This window comes from Podarcis bocagei (assembly GCF_964188305.1).
Source record: "Podarcis bocagei genome assembly, chromosome: 3".
NCBI lineage: Eukaryota > Metazoa > Chordata > Lepidosauria > Squamata > Lacertidae > Podarcis > Podarcis bocagei.
In genome coordinates, this window is record NC_138127.1 from 108,240,554 (window position 1) to 108,255,827 (window position 15,274).

At 45.5% G+C, this 15,274-nt stretch overlaps 2 protein-coding genes across 5 annotated transcripts; one reads left to right on the forward strand and one right to left on the reverse strand.

Annotated features, from left to right (window-relative positions):
* On the reverse strand, positions 1-11,590 carry CENPO (centromere protein O). 4 transcript variants are annotated; one of them, XM_081188795.1, is made up of 6 exons: positions 11,452-11,590; positions 6,587-6,747; positions 6,117-6,243; positions 4,881-5,140; positions 2,287-2,458; positions 1-884 (listed from the first exon to the last, which is right to left on the reverse strand). In XM_081188795.1, the coding sequence occupies exons 1-6, from the start codon at positions 11,462-11,464 to the stop codon at positions 703-705; spliced, it is 915 nt and encodes a 304-aa protein (XP_081044921.1). In that variant the 5' UTR covers positions 11,465-11,590; the 3' UTR covers positions 1-702. The 4 variants fall into 4 exon arrangements, with proteins under 4 accessions (XP_081044921.1, XP_081044923.1, XP_081044920.1 ...); XM_081188797.1 differs by having other exon boundaries at positions 11,446-11,584; XM_081188794.1 differs by having other exon boundaries at positions 11,449-11,576.
* Positions 11,591-11,839: 249 nt separating this feature from the next.
* On the forward strand, positions 11,840-14,769 carry PTRHD1 (peptidyl-tRNA hydrolase domain containing 1). Its single transcript, XM_081188894.1, has 2 exons — positions 11,840-12,063; positions 14,386-14,769. The coding sequence occupies exons 1-2, from the start codon at positions 11,869-11,871 to the stop codon at positions 14,554-14,556; spliced, it is 366 nt and encodes a 121-aa protein (XP_081045020.1). The 5' UTR covers positions 11,840-11,868; the 3' UTR covers positions 14,557-14,769.
* Positions 14,770-15,274: the final 505 nt, after the last annotated feature.

Sequence of the window (15,274 nt, forward strand, 5' to 3'; positions counted from 1 at the left end):
TTAGAGCTTAACTATTGGCCTTTTATAAAGAGCAATATAAGACTGATATCAATAAGCACATATGCTACAGATTCTTGTATATCCTCACCAGTGAAGTACACATTACTGTCCATGTGAGCAATTAATTTGCTTTTGAACGTATTATAAAAGTAGAAACATTTAATTTTTTTAAAAAAGGAAACTCCGTACTACATTTTAAGGTTCTCCACGTAGTTCCAGCTGCTTTTGCATGGTTGGCAGCTGTTTTGGAGACGGCCAGTGGCCAAGAAGCTTCTTGCATTTAAAATTGCAGCATCGAAACACTCTAGCCGGCCTCAAAAGGAAATAAAAGAAAAGAACTGTTTCCCATGTGAATCCTGCCACGTGAACCTGCTTTGGCCCCTTTCATGGTAAGAATATGGGATGGAAATGACTCCCACAATGTCACAGAAAGCACAAAGGTTGAAAAGTGAAAAAAACTGCCGCACCCATAACTGGATTAGCAGCATCTAGCAGAATCTTTTGCCGGTAGCTGCTTCCATCACGCTTCAATAACGCACACCACTTTAGAGGTGCACACTTTGCCCACTGGGCTGGCAGAGAACTCCAAACAGCCAACTGCTTAGAAGGCATCTTTTCAGCAACACAGGGAACAGAGGTTTTCTGTGTAGGGTCGATCTGCAGAAGTGCCACTGTTGATAGGTAATTCACACTGCATCAATCTCAGAGAGCTGTGTTGTCATCGGAAGTCACGCCCGTGGAAGGGGCAGGCAAACCCGGTAAAGAAGATGGACTCTGATTTTCTTCTGAGGTTGTGATGCAATGAAAAGCTTCATGAAGAGATTTCTCTTGGAACAGGGGCAAATGAACTGCCGCCATATCTAGCACAGAGGCTGGAGAATTTTCTGTTGAAGAAGAAAAAGCGGGTGGGAGGAAGAGTAGAGGGTTACAGTACAAAACAGCCAGTCTCCCTCCCCAACTCAACTTATTTCCTCCAGACTCTGGGAAAGTGACTTGGTTTTGTTGTTGTCCCAAATATCTACACATGGTGGAGAGAGAATATATCCCAAAAGGAGTTTCTCACGTGTCGTTTTCACAAGCTAATCTGGACTCTAAGGATGGTTTCATTGGTTACATCATTAGCAGGAAAAGGCACTCTGCAACTGCCTATCTTTCTCCTTTTTGGGTTGCATGCATATTCCCTGGAGACCAAGGGCCATCCACTCATCCTCACAGCTTGTTCACACACTCATAAAAAGGGGGAATGTTTATCTTTTGCATTTTATGAAGTAAATGGCGGTATAGGGAAAGACAGCCAGGGGAGCCTCACAAGGTGGTAGTATTGTTTATTTCGAAAGCCCTAGTTTTCTACACTTACAGCAACATATCTTGAGTGTAATAACTCTTTGGAAGCAACTAAAACACAAACCCAGAAAACGTAATTCATGCAAATGCGTCGTGCCATTAAGGGACACTATATACTATTTCTGTGAGTTCTGCAGAGGACTGCTCAAAACGGGTGAGGAACCTGTGGGCTTTCAGATGATGCTAGACTACATATCCTATAACTATGATCACTGGCTAAGCTATTAGGAGTTTGTAGTATTTGAAGATTCACCTCTTTAGTTTTTTTTTTGCACAATCAAATCCTAGCTTAATACACCAAGATATCCATGAGCTTTGTACAGGTGTAGGCAGTCCCTTTGCCTCACCTTTCATGTGAGCATTGAAGCTCAGCCTTCACTTCTGATTCTGTGCAGGGGAACCCTGTGCCTTATGCTGGAGGTTGGGCTTCTGTGACCCCCTCGTATCTGCATCTCCCTGTTCTGCCTCATTATCCATAGAAACCGCCTGCTTCTCTGTAACTTTTGCTCTGGGAAGCGCCAAGTCCTCTTCTGAAGAAGATTCCTCCAGCAGGGGCATGAACAATATCTTAAGAGGTGTGCACTTTTGAACCGTTCAGTCCGCCATCTTGATTCAAAATGGTGCCTGCCAATATCCAAATGTAGACTAAAATCCTCTCTTTCATCTCAGGGACCATGCCAATTTGGGCAATGATTATCTTCAGAGGTGCCCAAATAAGTGGCATTTGGAATGGTTCAGTCTGCCATCTTGAATCAACACAGCGTCGGACGATATTCAGAAGTAGACAAAAACTGGCACCTACATCTCAGGAACCAAATTGGGCGATGGTATTCTAAGCTGTTTTCAGATGCATAGAGAACAGATGGACAGGCAGTGGGAGACGGACAAACAACTTTCTAAAGTATATAGTAGATTATCAACCCCAAGCTGCAGTTCTCTCACCTTTACATGCAACAGTGACTTCGGTTGGGAAGGCACTCACAGGATCTCCGTAAGTTAGTTTTGCTGTGAATGGGAAAGTCTGATCTTCTCCTGCCACACTATAGTTAAATTTAAGTAGGTTGTATAAGGAATTCCCCTGCAAATGTCCTTCAAGGAAAGCAGCAAAACGCTCCTGCAAGCAAGGAGAGGCAACAGTAGAACCACTAAGATCTGTAGGAAAAGCTCAGCTCTGCATGCAGCACCCTGGATGTTGTCAGAGGTCAACCACTGTAAAAAAAACCACATACCGCTTTCCCAAATGTGTGGATGGATAAGTTTGTTCTAAAGCACCAGCCTGCCTTATTCAGAGGTTATCCAGCCTCACAGGAAAAGTTTGTGCCGGATTTGGAATTGCAATTCAAATTACAGCTCTTATTCCAGGAGGTTGTTGTTGTTTGGGGGTGGGGGAGAAAGTAAAGAGAGAATGAGGTTTCAATCTCACTCCCTGGCTTAATCCCGACCAGAGGTGTTGGACAGAACAATCCTGTGTTGGAGACAATTGTTCTCCTTCTGGGGGGAGATGCACTGAACTCCACACTCAAAATCCAGTTTTTTTCCTGGGCTGCCACTAGGAAGGCACTGGACATAGTAAAAGATCCATCGCATCCTGGTCACTGTCTCTTCGAGCTCTTGCCGTCGGGATGGAGATACAGGTCGATGAAGACAAGAACAAGTCGTCTTAAGAACAGCTTCTTCTCCAGAGCGATCTCGGCCCTGAATGGGAAGCCCGGACTTTGAAAGTCATCTAATCTCCCTTGCTGTATTATACTGTATTGTTTAATTAGTGTTTTTATGGAGCAGTCAAGTAATTTCGTTGTCCCCGAAGGGGGCAATGACAATAAAGATGATATTATTATTATTATTATTATTATTATTATTATTATTATTATTATTATTATTATTATTATTATTATTATTATGTTGGGACGGTGTGTTGCTAGGCTCCCCTGTTGCATGCATCTTGCTTGATCCAACTGGATGGTTTTACTCAACTGGCCTTCAATCACAGAGGAAACCTTTTGCTCCCATTGCTGTGGGCGTGAGGGATAATCCACAGAGCGGCTACCAACAGGTGTGGGCTGCAGGCAAATGAATGCAGCTGAATCAGTGACTGTTTGGTGGGTTCCAACCCCATGGGTGGTATCCAACTAACTCATTCTGCCAGTGCAAGAATGCAACTCCCCACCCACTGTGCATTCCCTGCACACTCCCCAAATCTGCTGCAGATTTTTGAGATAATCCACAGAACAGATTTAGGGGGCATGGGAGGAGGGGGGTGGAGTTCCACTACGCAAGTGGAAATCCTTGAAATGATGGAGCATGTTGGCTGGATACTGCCCCATGTCCTTTATGAGAGAAAACAAAGCTACAGAGAGAAGAACCTAGGCTTCCCCCTGCAGCCAGCAGTGTATCACTTTGAGGATCATGGCCTTTAGCAGGATCTCTATTATTATTGTATTAAGTATTGTGTAGAGCTTTGTGAGGCCAAAGCTTACTTGTCCAAGGCCACCTAGTGGCCAGCCTGCACAGTGCATATTAAGAGTGTCTAAAGCAGGCTTGTGCAGAGCTTCTCCGAGGCCTTGTTAGAATACAGTTAGAAGCTCAAAAAAGCAATCGGCTCTTGACGGGGTCCCCGGCCGCCTTAGACCTCTGAGGCCCAGGGTAAGAGGCTTGCCTCCCTGCTCTGCATGGGCCTTGTCCAAAGACAGTGCCCACGCCGATGCTCACGTGGGAGGGGGTCAGTGGGCCAAGGCAACATCAGTAATATTTACCCATTTAAAACAGAATTTTTAAAAAGTTCAGTTATATTAAGTGTCTGTTAAACATAATCAGTTTGAAAACAACATATTTTGTAATCCAAGCACACATATCCTTGTCTGTAAACATGCTTTTAAAACTGAATGCATGACAACATAGCATGACTTGAAATCTGTTTTCTAAAAAACAGGAGTGCAATTTTGAGGTCAGTTATTATACGGATTGCTTATTTATCATGAATCGTAGTCATTATTGTGCAAAATATGAACTTGTCAACCAAACACAAGGACCATTTACTTTCCATGTAATGGAGAAACGCCTTTTCTGACTAGCAAGTAGCAGGCAGTGCTTCTGCAAAGTTCTAGGTACTTGGTTTCCATGTATGATCTTGCTCAGGGTTTTTACAGAGAGCCAAACAGAAATAATTAAATTTGGTTATTGTATTTTTAATGTGTTCTGGGGTTTTTTCTTTTTCTCACCTTAAAAAAAAAAGGAAATCACAATTCCACCCCTAAATTCTGCTGTGCCAAAATCCTGTGGGTTGCCCTGTGGTTTACATGGTTTGAAATACAAACTGTACCAGCAACTGGCCAGGAGACCTGCCCTCGTGGTGGAAGCAGCCAGAAGCCTCAAGGCAAAGCAGAGTTTTGAGACGACAGCAGCTCCACCCACCCTGACCTTCAGTAATGCTCTCCCTTTTGACCGATCGTTCAATTACAGTGAACAGGCAGAATAAAAATCTTGCTTCCCGTTTCACACACATGGACTCTGGAGTGCACAAATAGGGTCTCTCCTACCTGTAACTGATCTGCCTGGAATTTTCTCCCAGCGTAAGCGTTCAGGTGGTTTGAGAGCACAGACAAGAAGCGCTTGATGTCTGTCTGCAAATGCTTGCGAGCGATGTGCTCCATGGGGATGAAGGGCGGCACGGAGTGGCGCAGGATCCGGACTGGCTGGTGAATGTGGAGGTCCAGGTAATAAGAGTCCAGGTAGGTGCCTTCAAAGGCAGTGCTGATGCACAGACAGACTCCTTGCTTGGTAAGCTTCCCACTGAGGCCTAGGGAAAAACATCCTTACTCCGTATTGCGACAAATCAGATTTACAAAAGCAGGAGTATTAAGAGTAGACTGCTCCTTTACAGTGGGGAGGAGCATCAGATGATGAGCAGTTTCCAGCTTCCTCTAATATTGTGCCAATTTATTTCTTATTTTTGATCCTGGCATGTGGTTTCATGAAACACCCAGGGTGCCCAGCTACGATCTGCTTCTGCTTGGTCCCAAGCTTTCTCTTCCCTTTTTGGCCTTCTAGACTCAAAGGCCTTGTCATTGGAAAAGAAAGAAGGAACTTGCACCCTCAGGTGCTCAGGATGACCCCCAACGTTTGGGATACATAAGAAGCAGTCCTAAGAGGAGAATGAAGCACACAAACAGCTGCTATAAAAAAGGGTATTAAGCTATATTACGAAAACAGCAGATTGTGAAATACCGATGGATCTCAGAAATGTGCTTTTAAATTATTTGGAAGAATTATTGAAATGGGGGTTATTTTGACCCCAGTAAAATGTCAATAACTATTTGTAGAAATAAACGTATTTATCCTGTGTCTGAATGGTTTTTGGAATTTGGGATGTTGCTATTATGTATGTTAATTTATTATAGCCATACAAGAGAGATATAATGTATGAGAATAAACTAACAGACAAACAAGTCATTTCTATAATGAAAAATTTGAAGGGAGTGTAAGATGCTTCTCATTAGAACTAAAAGCTTTCATTCTCCTTTATTTGTTTTTTATGGTGTGATGAATGCCTAATTCATCAACACTTTTTGTATACTTTTTACATTTACAATAAAAACTAAGAAAAAAGATCGACGCAAGTAGGGAATTAAGAGATTAACCACCCCACAACCTCTGTGTTCTGCAGGAGAGGTGCCAAATGCTGAATTAAGTCATTAGAGCAAAAAAGACAGAGACCTGGGGGAGACTCCACCCAGCAGAGCCCTAGCCAAGCAGCATACAACTGAGGAGATTACCTGTCAGACGAAAGACGTGCAGTAACTCCTTGGCGCTCTCTGTCTTCCAGTCCAGAAGGACTTGTTGAATCTCTGTAGCCTTAGAAGTCAGAGGACCACTTTTGGTTTTGTCTTTGACCCCAACAATCTACAAAAGACCACACGCTCAGCTGTTATGAAGTGGCATGTCTGGCACTACAAGCAGAAACCAGTTCAAGTGCTGCTGAAGATGTATGAACCTGGACATCTCTAACTGCAAAAAAGCCACCACAGCAGAGGCTTCAGTCTAGGATTTCTAGAAATATTTCTTACGCATAGCCAATTTCCTTAAGGGTTAAGACAAGAATGTTAAGTTGCTAAATAAATATAAGCAACTGTTCTGACTTGATCATAAGGTATTTAATTTTTGCACATTTCCCCACTTGTGCATGCAACCGTGTGCTGCCATAGGCTTAAACTTCACCATGGTTCACGGTGCACTTTGCACCTACTTGAGAACGACACACTTCCAATTTGGCCCTCAGCAAATCTCTTTGACGCCTCAGTTCCTTGATCCTTGCTTTCATTCTGTCCACGTTCTCCTCATGTTCTCTCTTTTCCCTTTGTTTCTTGCGGGCAGAAGCTTCCAGTGTTTCCAGGTGGGAAAAGATACCTGCAAAGAACCACAATGCAAGTCAATGGCAGCAGCATCCATTTGTTTCTACTGCAGAGAACAACCGAACTATATTTGCATATTTGGTGCAGTGGACAAATGCAAAACTTGCCATTAAATTCACCTCGTGAGAATTAACTTCTCTAATTTTAAGTTAAGACTGGAAGAAGAGCCTGCTTTGTTGTTGTTGAGTTGTTTAGTCGTGTCCGACTCTTCGTGACCCCCTGGACCAGAGCAAGCCAGGCCCTCCTGTCTTCCACTGCCTCCTGCAGTTTGGTCAAACTCATGCTGGTAGCTTCAAGAACACCGTCCAACCATCTCGTCCTCTGTCGTCCCCTTCTCCTTGTGCCCTCCATCTTCCCCAACATCAGGGTCTTTTCCAGGGAGTCTTCTCTTCTCATGAGGTGGCCAAAGTATTGGAGCCTCAGCTTCAGGATCTGTCCTTCCCAGTGAGCACTCAGGGCTGGTTTCCTTCAGAATGGAGAGGTTTGATCTTCTTGCAGTCCATGCAGTCAGCCTCATATAAACAAGATGCCCAGGTAGGTTGTGCTCTGCCCTCCACAGTCAAGGCAGTAATGCTTCTGAGCACCCGTTGCTGGCCTGATCTGGCTGCAGGGCGGCTCTAACGATTCTTCTCTGGTCTTCCTCAGCCATATCAGTGACTAGAGGACACACCTCTTGCGCCCCGCACCCACGTGTGGCTTGTTTATTTAATTTGTCCTCCATTTGATTGCAAAACAAACCAAGAAACCACAAAAAGAAATAAAAACAATAAAATTATCAACAATAATAATTTTATAATTTATACCCTACCCATTAAGAAAAATTGGCATCCAAGATGTAAGACTTTTAAACTTTCTAAAAGTTATAGCCACCTATCTATAGATACATATATATATTTTTTAGTTAAATTAACATTTAATAGCTTTTTAATCTGTCTATTTACCTACCCTACATATATAGGTTGAATTCTATTAATGTTTAATAGCTTTTAAAAATCTATCTATAGATTTTACCTTTATACCTGAAGGAGCGTCTCCACCCCCATCGTTCTGCCCAGACACTGAGTTCCAGGGCTGAGGGCCTTCTGGGCCTTCTTGGTGGTGACGCCCTCCCTGTGGAACTCCCTCCCACCAGATGTCAAGGAGCTAAACAACTATCTGACACTTAGAAGGCATCTGAAGGCCGCCCTGTTCAGGGAAATTTTTAATGACTGATGTTTTAATGTATTTTTAATCTTTTGTTGGAAGCTGCCCAGAGCGGCTGGGGAATAATTAATTAAATGTTGTTGTAAAAAGATGGGCGGTGTAAAAATAACAAATTATTACTATTATATACAGTATATATATTGAATTCTATTAATGTTTAATAGCTTTTTAATGCACATATTGTTTTAGTTCAATAAACGTATAACAGCTTTTTAATCTATCTACATTGAATCTATCTATATTGATTAATATTATTTATATATATATATATATATATATATATATATATATATATATATATGCAGGTTTTGGTGTCTTCGGGTGTCTTCCCGTGTAAGAGTTGGGGTGTCTAGGCGACGTTTCGACGAGGTCTCACTCGTCATCTTCAGGCTGAGACCTCGTCGAAACGTCGCCTAGACACCCCAACTCTTACACGGGAAGACACCCGAAGACACCAAAACCTGCATTCCTGTACCCGTGAAAATCTACGAAAGCATATATATATATATATATATATATATATATATATATATATATATATATATATATTAGCTTTCGTAGATTTTCACGGGTACAGGAATGTAGGTTTTGGTGTCTTCGGGTGTCTTCCCGTGTAAGAGTTGGGGTGTCTAGGCGACGTTTCGACGAGGTCTCACTCGTCATCTTCAGGCTGGTGCTTTCGGCTTCTTGTTACTAGAACAGAGCAGGATCTCAGTGTTTGAGTTCCTATAAATACTGTTGAGGGGGTGTGGTGTATAGCCTCCAACGTTCTGGGCAGAGAGGAAGTTCCCAGGTTAGTGTGTCTTTTCTTCTTTTGTTCATTAATTACTTGAGGGATATCTTGAGTGATTACTTGAGTGATATTCTGAGTACCACTTAGGAGGGTCATTAGGTGTGGATTAGTTGCTAAAGCTTTCGTGTCTTGACCTCTTGACCTTGTAAAGAGTTTTTCTGAGAAGATGGCTGTACTGCACTTAGTTGTGCTCTGGCTTGGCTTCGTGTATAGGGGCGAGCTGTGGTTTTGTGCCCTGTGCCAGCCAGATCTGTGTAGGGATTGCAGGGGGGTGCAGCATCCGGAGGTGCCACTATGGTTTGGCTACTGGATGGTGTCTGTAATTTATCTGTGGAGAGGGTCTGGGTTTGGGTCTGGTGTGGTTGATTGGAGATGGCGTTCTGTGTGCCTCTGGTTCTGGTGTCGGTTTTTGTGGGGAGGGCTAATTTCCAGATGTCTGGCAGGCGGGACGTGTCGTCACGCTTGTTCATGTTGTGAGGGTGTTTCTCTATCTCGATGGCTTCCATGATTATTCTCTTGTGGTGATGTTCCATGTTAAAGAGCAATTTGGAATCTGCAAAATTAATTTCGTGTCCTGTTTCTTTCATGTGTTGGTAAAGAGAGGAAGTTTTTTCTTCTTTTTTGACGGCATTCTTGTGTTCTGCGATACGTGCATTTATTCGTCTGTTTGTTTGTCCAATGTACGTGGCTGGGCAGACTTTGCAGGGTATTTCATAGACCCCTTGGTTTTCTAACTGGATTTTATCTTTTGGGTTTCTGAGGATATTGGCTATTTTTTGGTTGGTGCAAAAGGCTGTTTTGATATTGTGTTTATGGAGGATTTTGCTAATTTTATCTGTAGTGCCCTTGACAAAGATACAAACAGATAGAAGGAGCACCTATGGGATCACCCCTCTCACCGGTCATCGCAAATCTGTACATGGAACACTTTGAAACCAATGCTTTAGACAAGTCAGAACACAAACCCAAACTTTGGCTCAGATATGTTGACGACACCTTTGTAATTTGGCCACACGGGAAGGAAAAACTAGATAGCTTCCTCACACATCTCAACAGCCTACACCCCAAAATACAATTCACTATGGAAATAGAAGCCAACAACCAACTTCCCTTCCTTGACGTCCTAATCTACAAAAAACCTGATGGCTCCCTAGGACACACTATCTACCGGAAAAAAACACACACCAACCGCTACTTACATGCACAATCACACCACCACCCTGCACAAATAAACTCCGTAGCCAAGACTCTCATCTCCAGAACCAAACGCCTGGCTGACAAAGACCACTTGACAACTGAGTTACAGAATCTCTCAAATGTGTTAATCGCCAACGGATACCAGCAAAACAGGGTTACGAAGCTAATCCAAAAAGAAACACCCCCCAAAAACCAAGACACAGAAGAAAACAATGGCATGGCCCTCCTTCCTTATATCAAGGGCACTACAGATAAAATTAGCAAAATCCTCCATAAACACAATATCAAAACAGCCTTTTGCACCAACCAAAAAATAGCCAATATCCTCAGAAACCCAAAAGATAAAATCCAGTTAGAAAACCAAGGGGTCTATGAAATACCCTGCAAAGTCTGCCCAGCCACGTACATTGGACAAACAAACAGACGAATAAATGCACGTATCGCAGAACACAAGAATGCCGTCAAAAAAGAAGAAAAAACTTCCTCTCTTTACCAACACATGAAAGAAACAGGACACGAAATTAATTTTGCAGATTCCAAATTGCTCTTTAACATGGAACATCACCACAAGAGAATAATCATGGAAGCCATCGAGATAGAGAAACACCCTCACAACATGAACAAGCGTGACGACACGTCCCGCCTGCCAGACATCTGGAAATTAGCCCTCCCCACAAAAACCGACACCAGAACCAGAGGCACACAGAACGCCATCTCCAATCAACCACACCAGACCCAAACCCAGACCCTCTCCACAGATAAATTACAGACACCATCCAGTAGCCAAACCATAGTGGCACCTCCGGATGCTGCACCCCCCTGCAATCCCTACACAGATCTGGCTGGCACAGGGCACAAAACCACAGCTCGCCCCTATACACGAAGCCAAGCCAGAGCACAACTAAGTGCAGTACAGCCATCTTCTCAGAAAAACTCTTCACAAGGTCAAGAGGTCAAGACACGAAAGCTTTAGCAACTAATCCACACCTAATGACCCTCCTAAGTGGTACTCAGAATATCACTCAAGTAATCACTCAAGATATCCCTCAAGTAATTAATGAACAAAAGAAGAAAAGGCACATTAACCTGGGAACTTCCTCTCTGCCCAGAACGTTGGAGGCTATACACCACACCCCCTCAACAGTATTTATAGGAACTCAAACACTGAGATCCTGCTCTGTTCCAGTAACAAGAAGCCGAAAGCACCAGCCTGAAGATGACGAGTGAGACCTCGTCGAAACGTCGCCTAGACACCCCAACTCTTACACGGGAAGACACCCGAAGACACCAAAACCTACATATATATATTATAATATATATTAATCTATCTCTATTGAATTCTATTAGCGTTCCATAGCTTTTTATTCTCTTTACCTGCCTATCTATATACCGGAATATTTTGAATACTATGAACGTTCAGTGACTCCCCTTTGCCTTCAGCCTTGACTCCCCGGAGCCCTTTCCATGCCCGGAACCGGGTGCGGCCGAGTCCTCACTCACCGCCGCCGCCGCCGTCCATCCTCCCCTCCGCCGGCCGAGCTTCGCCAAGGGCCGCCCTGACAGGGTCACTCGAGCGCCTCCCTCGCCGGAAGAACAGGCCGCCGTCTCCGCGGCAACCGCCGCCTTCGAAAAGCCCGCGCGACCGGCGCCCAGCGGCGGAAGTGCGTCACGCGCTCGCGTGCGTGGGGCGTCCTGGACGCTGTCCCGCTTTCGAATGATAACCCTCAAGAGAGGCATCCTTCCGTTCGAACAGGACTTTCCGTACAACAAGATGGCCGCCCTCTTGTGGAAATTCACCCTCCCCCCCCGCTTCCTGGCGTCCTCCTCTCTCTCGCACTTCCCCTCCCAGAATTCCGTTCGCCGCCGTCCTATTGGCGGAGCCCTGACTTCCGGGAGCCGCGGGCCCCGCCCACCCGGAGCAAGATGGCGGCGCGGGCGCTGGTTCAGTACGTGGTGCTGAGGGGGGACCTTCGGCGTGAGCCCCTCTCGTGGCCCTTGGGCGCCTCGGTGGCCCAGGCCTGCCACGCGGCCCTGGCCGTGGTGCACGCGCACTACCACCACCCGGACACGGCGGCCTACCTGGCCCAGGGCGGCAGCATGAGGACCGTCGTGCTGGAGGTGAGGGGGGAAGGGCTTTCTTTGTTTATGTATTTGTTATTTAGTCGTTTAGTCGTGTCCGACTCTTCGTGACCCCCTGGACCAGAGCACGCCAGGCACTCCTGTCTTCCACTGCCTCCTGCAGTTGGGTCAAACTCATGCTGGTAGTTTCGAGAACACTGTCCCACCATCTCGTCCTCTGTCGTCCCCTTCTCCTTGTGCCCTCCATCTTTCCCAGCATCAGGGTCTTTTCCAGGGAGTCTTCTCTTCTCATGAGGTGGCCAAAGTCTTGGAGCCTCAGCTTCAGGATCTGTCCTTACAGTGAGCACTCAGGGCTGATTTCCTTCAGAATGGAGAGCTTTGATCTTCTTGCAGTCCATGGGACTCTCAAGAGTCTCCTCCAGCACCAGAATTCAAAAGCATCAATTCTACGGCCATCAGCCTTCTTTATGGTCCAGCTCTCACTTCCACACTTCACTACTGGGAAGACCATAGCTTTTACTATACAGACCTTTGTTGGCAAGGTGATGTCTCTACTTTTTAAAATGCTGTCTAGGATGCTGATTATTATTATGTATTTACATACCACCTTTTCCTCCCACGGAGCTCAGGGTGTGCACATGGTTCCCCATCCCAGTTCATTCTCACAACAGCCCTGTGAGGTAGGCCAGGCTAAGAGGAGGTCACCCGGTGAGCCCCGTGACTGAGCGGGGATTCGAACCTCGGCCACTTGGCTTATCAGAAGGACAACCCCCCGCCTCCCCAGGGCAGTACTTCCCAGTGGTCAGAGATGGCCGAGGAGTTCCAGCCGAGCCACATCTGGAGGGCTGTAGCCCCACAGGGGGAGAGCAGCTGCCTTTGCATGCAGAAGGCCCCGGGTTCAGGCCTCGCTGGCAGCTCCAGGTTAGGCTAGGAGAGACTGCTGCTGCTGGCTAGTGTAGGCAATGCCAAATTGGACATGCCAGTGGCCTGGCTTGATATGGCAACTCTTCCTTGGTTCTTTAGTAAATGGGTGGGGATTGTGTTGCTTTGTGCAGCCCACCAGTCTTCCAACTCAGCATTCACCTGTGAGGGAAAGAGCCAGAACAGCCAGTTAGTCAAGGGGTTCTTCCTCTCCCCAATAACACGGGTGGGTTTGGGTAACCTGTCTCTCATCCCTTTAGCCCCCTGTAATCATGAGTCACTCCTGTGGCAACAGTGTTAGAAACAGAGATATGAAAGCTAGGAGTTAAATGGCACCTTCTAGCTAGGTTGTGGGTGCAACCACGGAATGTCCAGGCACATTTTTTTAATAAAAGAATACAAAGCTGAAAATGAATGAACTGCAGCTAAAATACTGTGTTCATTTTTCACATGTTCTAGTTTTTCACTTGCCCACCCCCATATATTCTTAAAAGGGTCTGTTCTCCAGTCTTCAGAGAGTAGCTGGAAGTGGGGAGGCAGAAAATGGTCCTCCTTTATTTCCTCTGCAGTTTTAATCTGAAATCTTAGGCCCAGTACTGCACCCAGAGCTCGCGCTAATGAAATTCCCTGTTGCAAAATGCGTTGAGAACCATGGGAGTTTCCAACACTGTGTGGCAAAGTGGAGGATTAGAGGGGAGCTCTAGCAGAGCGCTTTGGGGCAAATCTCTTTCCAACAGCAGCTTGTCTGTTGCAGGGGGCATGCAGGAAGTAACAGTGCCAGAGAGTGGCAGAGGCTCAACCTCAGGCTCAATCTCTGGCATCTCCACGTAGGGATGAGGAAAGGCTCCTTGTCTGAAGTCTTTTGAAAGTTGCTGCCAGTCTTTGTGGACAATACTGAGCTAGATAGCCCAACAGTATAAGGCAGCTTCTTGTGTTGGTGAAGGGCTGCAGCTCAGTGACAGCACATCTGTTTTCCATGCGGAAGGTCCAGCTTCAATCCCCAGGTAGGTCTGGGAGAGACTCCATGTCTGAAATCCTGGCAAGTCACTCCCAGTCAGTGTGGACAATACTGAGCTAGTTGGACCAAGAGCTTCCTTTGTCTCTGCTTGTGCTAAAGCTGAGGAGGGGGAACCTGCAGGCCTCCAGATATTGCTGGACTCCAACTTCCATCATTCCTGCCCATAGACTGATAGGAACTGTAGTCCAGCAGCATCTGGTGGAAGGTCACAGGCTCCCAGTCTCTGCAGTAGTAGAGCTCTCAGCTGATGCTGTTTATTTTATATTTTATAGTAAGCAAATTTCTTCTGGTATTAAAAAGCAGAGGTGAACTAGTCCTTCTGCTGTAACCCTGTGGAAGCTACTGCAGTTTGGCATTGTTTTAATGTTGGGTGTTGCAGTAAGAATCTGATTTCCTTCCCCTGCCCACTTTTCTTTCCTTAGGCCCCAGATGAATGTGCATTGACTGCGTTAGCAGAGGCACTGCAGCAAAACAACATCGATCACAAAGTGTGGGTTGAACAGCCAGAGAACATTGCCACTTGCATTGCTCTCCGCCCATACCCTAAGGAGCACGTACACCAGTACCTGAAGAAATTCAAACTGCTGAAATGATCTTAGATATTTCTGGCCCTATTCAGGACTGGCCAAGAAAATCCAGTTCTCAGGTAGGCGCTTGTGGCCGAGAGTTTGTGGACAATTTGCAGTACCATGGTGAAGTGCAATAACTGAATCAGGAACCATATTTTCATTGCATGTTGCTGGTAATTGTGGTTTCAACTGATGTACGTCTCTGCAGATGATTAAAGAAGGGTTTGTTCAGACTGATAGAGAGCTGGGGTTCTTTTATTTTAGCACAAAACACCCCTCTTATTTTAAGAAGAAACTCTTGATGCACACCTTGATCGATTTAAAGATGAAAAAACCAGAGGCAGGATTCTGGGTGACACTGATCTGTGCCTGCTAAAATATTCTTGGGGGTTTGAAAGCCGACAGCAGTATTCATGTTAGAGAGAAAAAAATATAGGGCTGTGGGAGGAAATCTGTGGCCTCACAGGTGGTGTTGCTGGCAGCATAGCCAGTGGTCTGGGCTGGCTAGGAATTCCAACATCTGAAGCAGTGGGGAAGCTTACATGCCAACATCTGGAGGGACAACTCACATCATCATCCTTGACCTGCAGCCACGCTGGCTGGGGCAGAGGAAAGTTGGAGTCCTACCACAGTTGGCAGGCCACATGCTCCCCACTCTGTTTTATGGCCTGTTGCCTAGGAATTCATTTTCCTTTATTAGCATTGTTTCCAAGATTGCACACATGGGAGGGGACAGCCAAGT

Bases quoted from the DNA above. Each gene is read 5' to 3' on its own strand.
- PTRHD1 (XM_081188894.1), top strand. From the start codon at position 11,869: ATGGCGGCGCGGGCGCTGGTTCAGTACGTGGTGCTGAGGGGGGACCTT. The intron at 12,064-14,385 runs GTGAGGGGGGAA...TTCTTTCCTTAG, and splicing joins TGAGGACCGTCGTGCTGGAG to GCCCCAGATGAATGTGCATT.
- CENPO (XM_081188797.1), bottom strand. The intron at 5,141-6,116 runs GTAATCTCCTCA...GTTTTTCCCTAG, and splicing joins GCACGTCTTTCGTCTGACAG to GCCTCAGTGGGAAGCTTACC. The intron at 2,459-4,880 runs GTAGGAGAGACC...CCTTGCTTGCAG, and splicing joins TCCAGGCAGATCAGTTACAG to GAGCGTTTTGCTGCTTTCCT.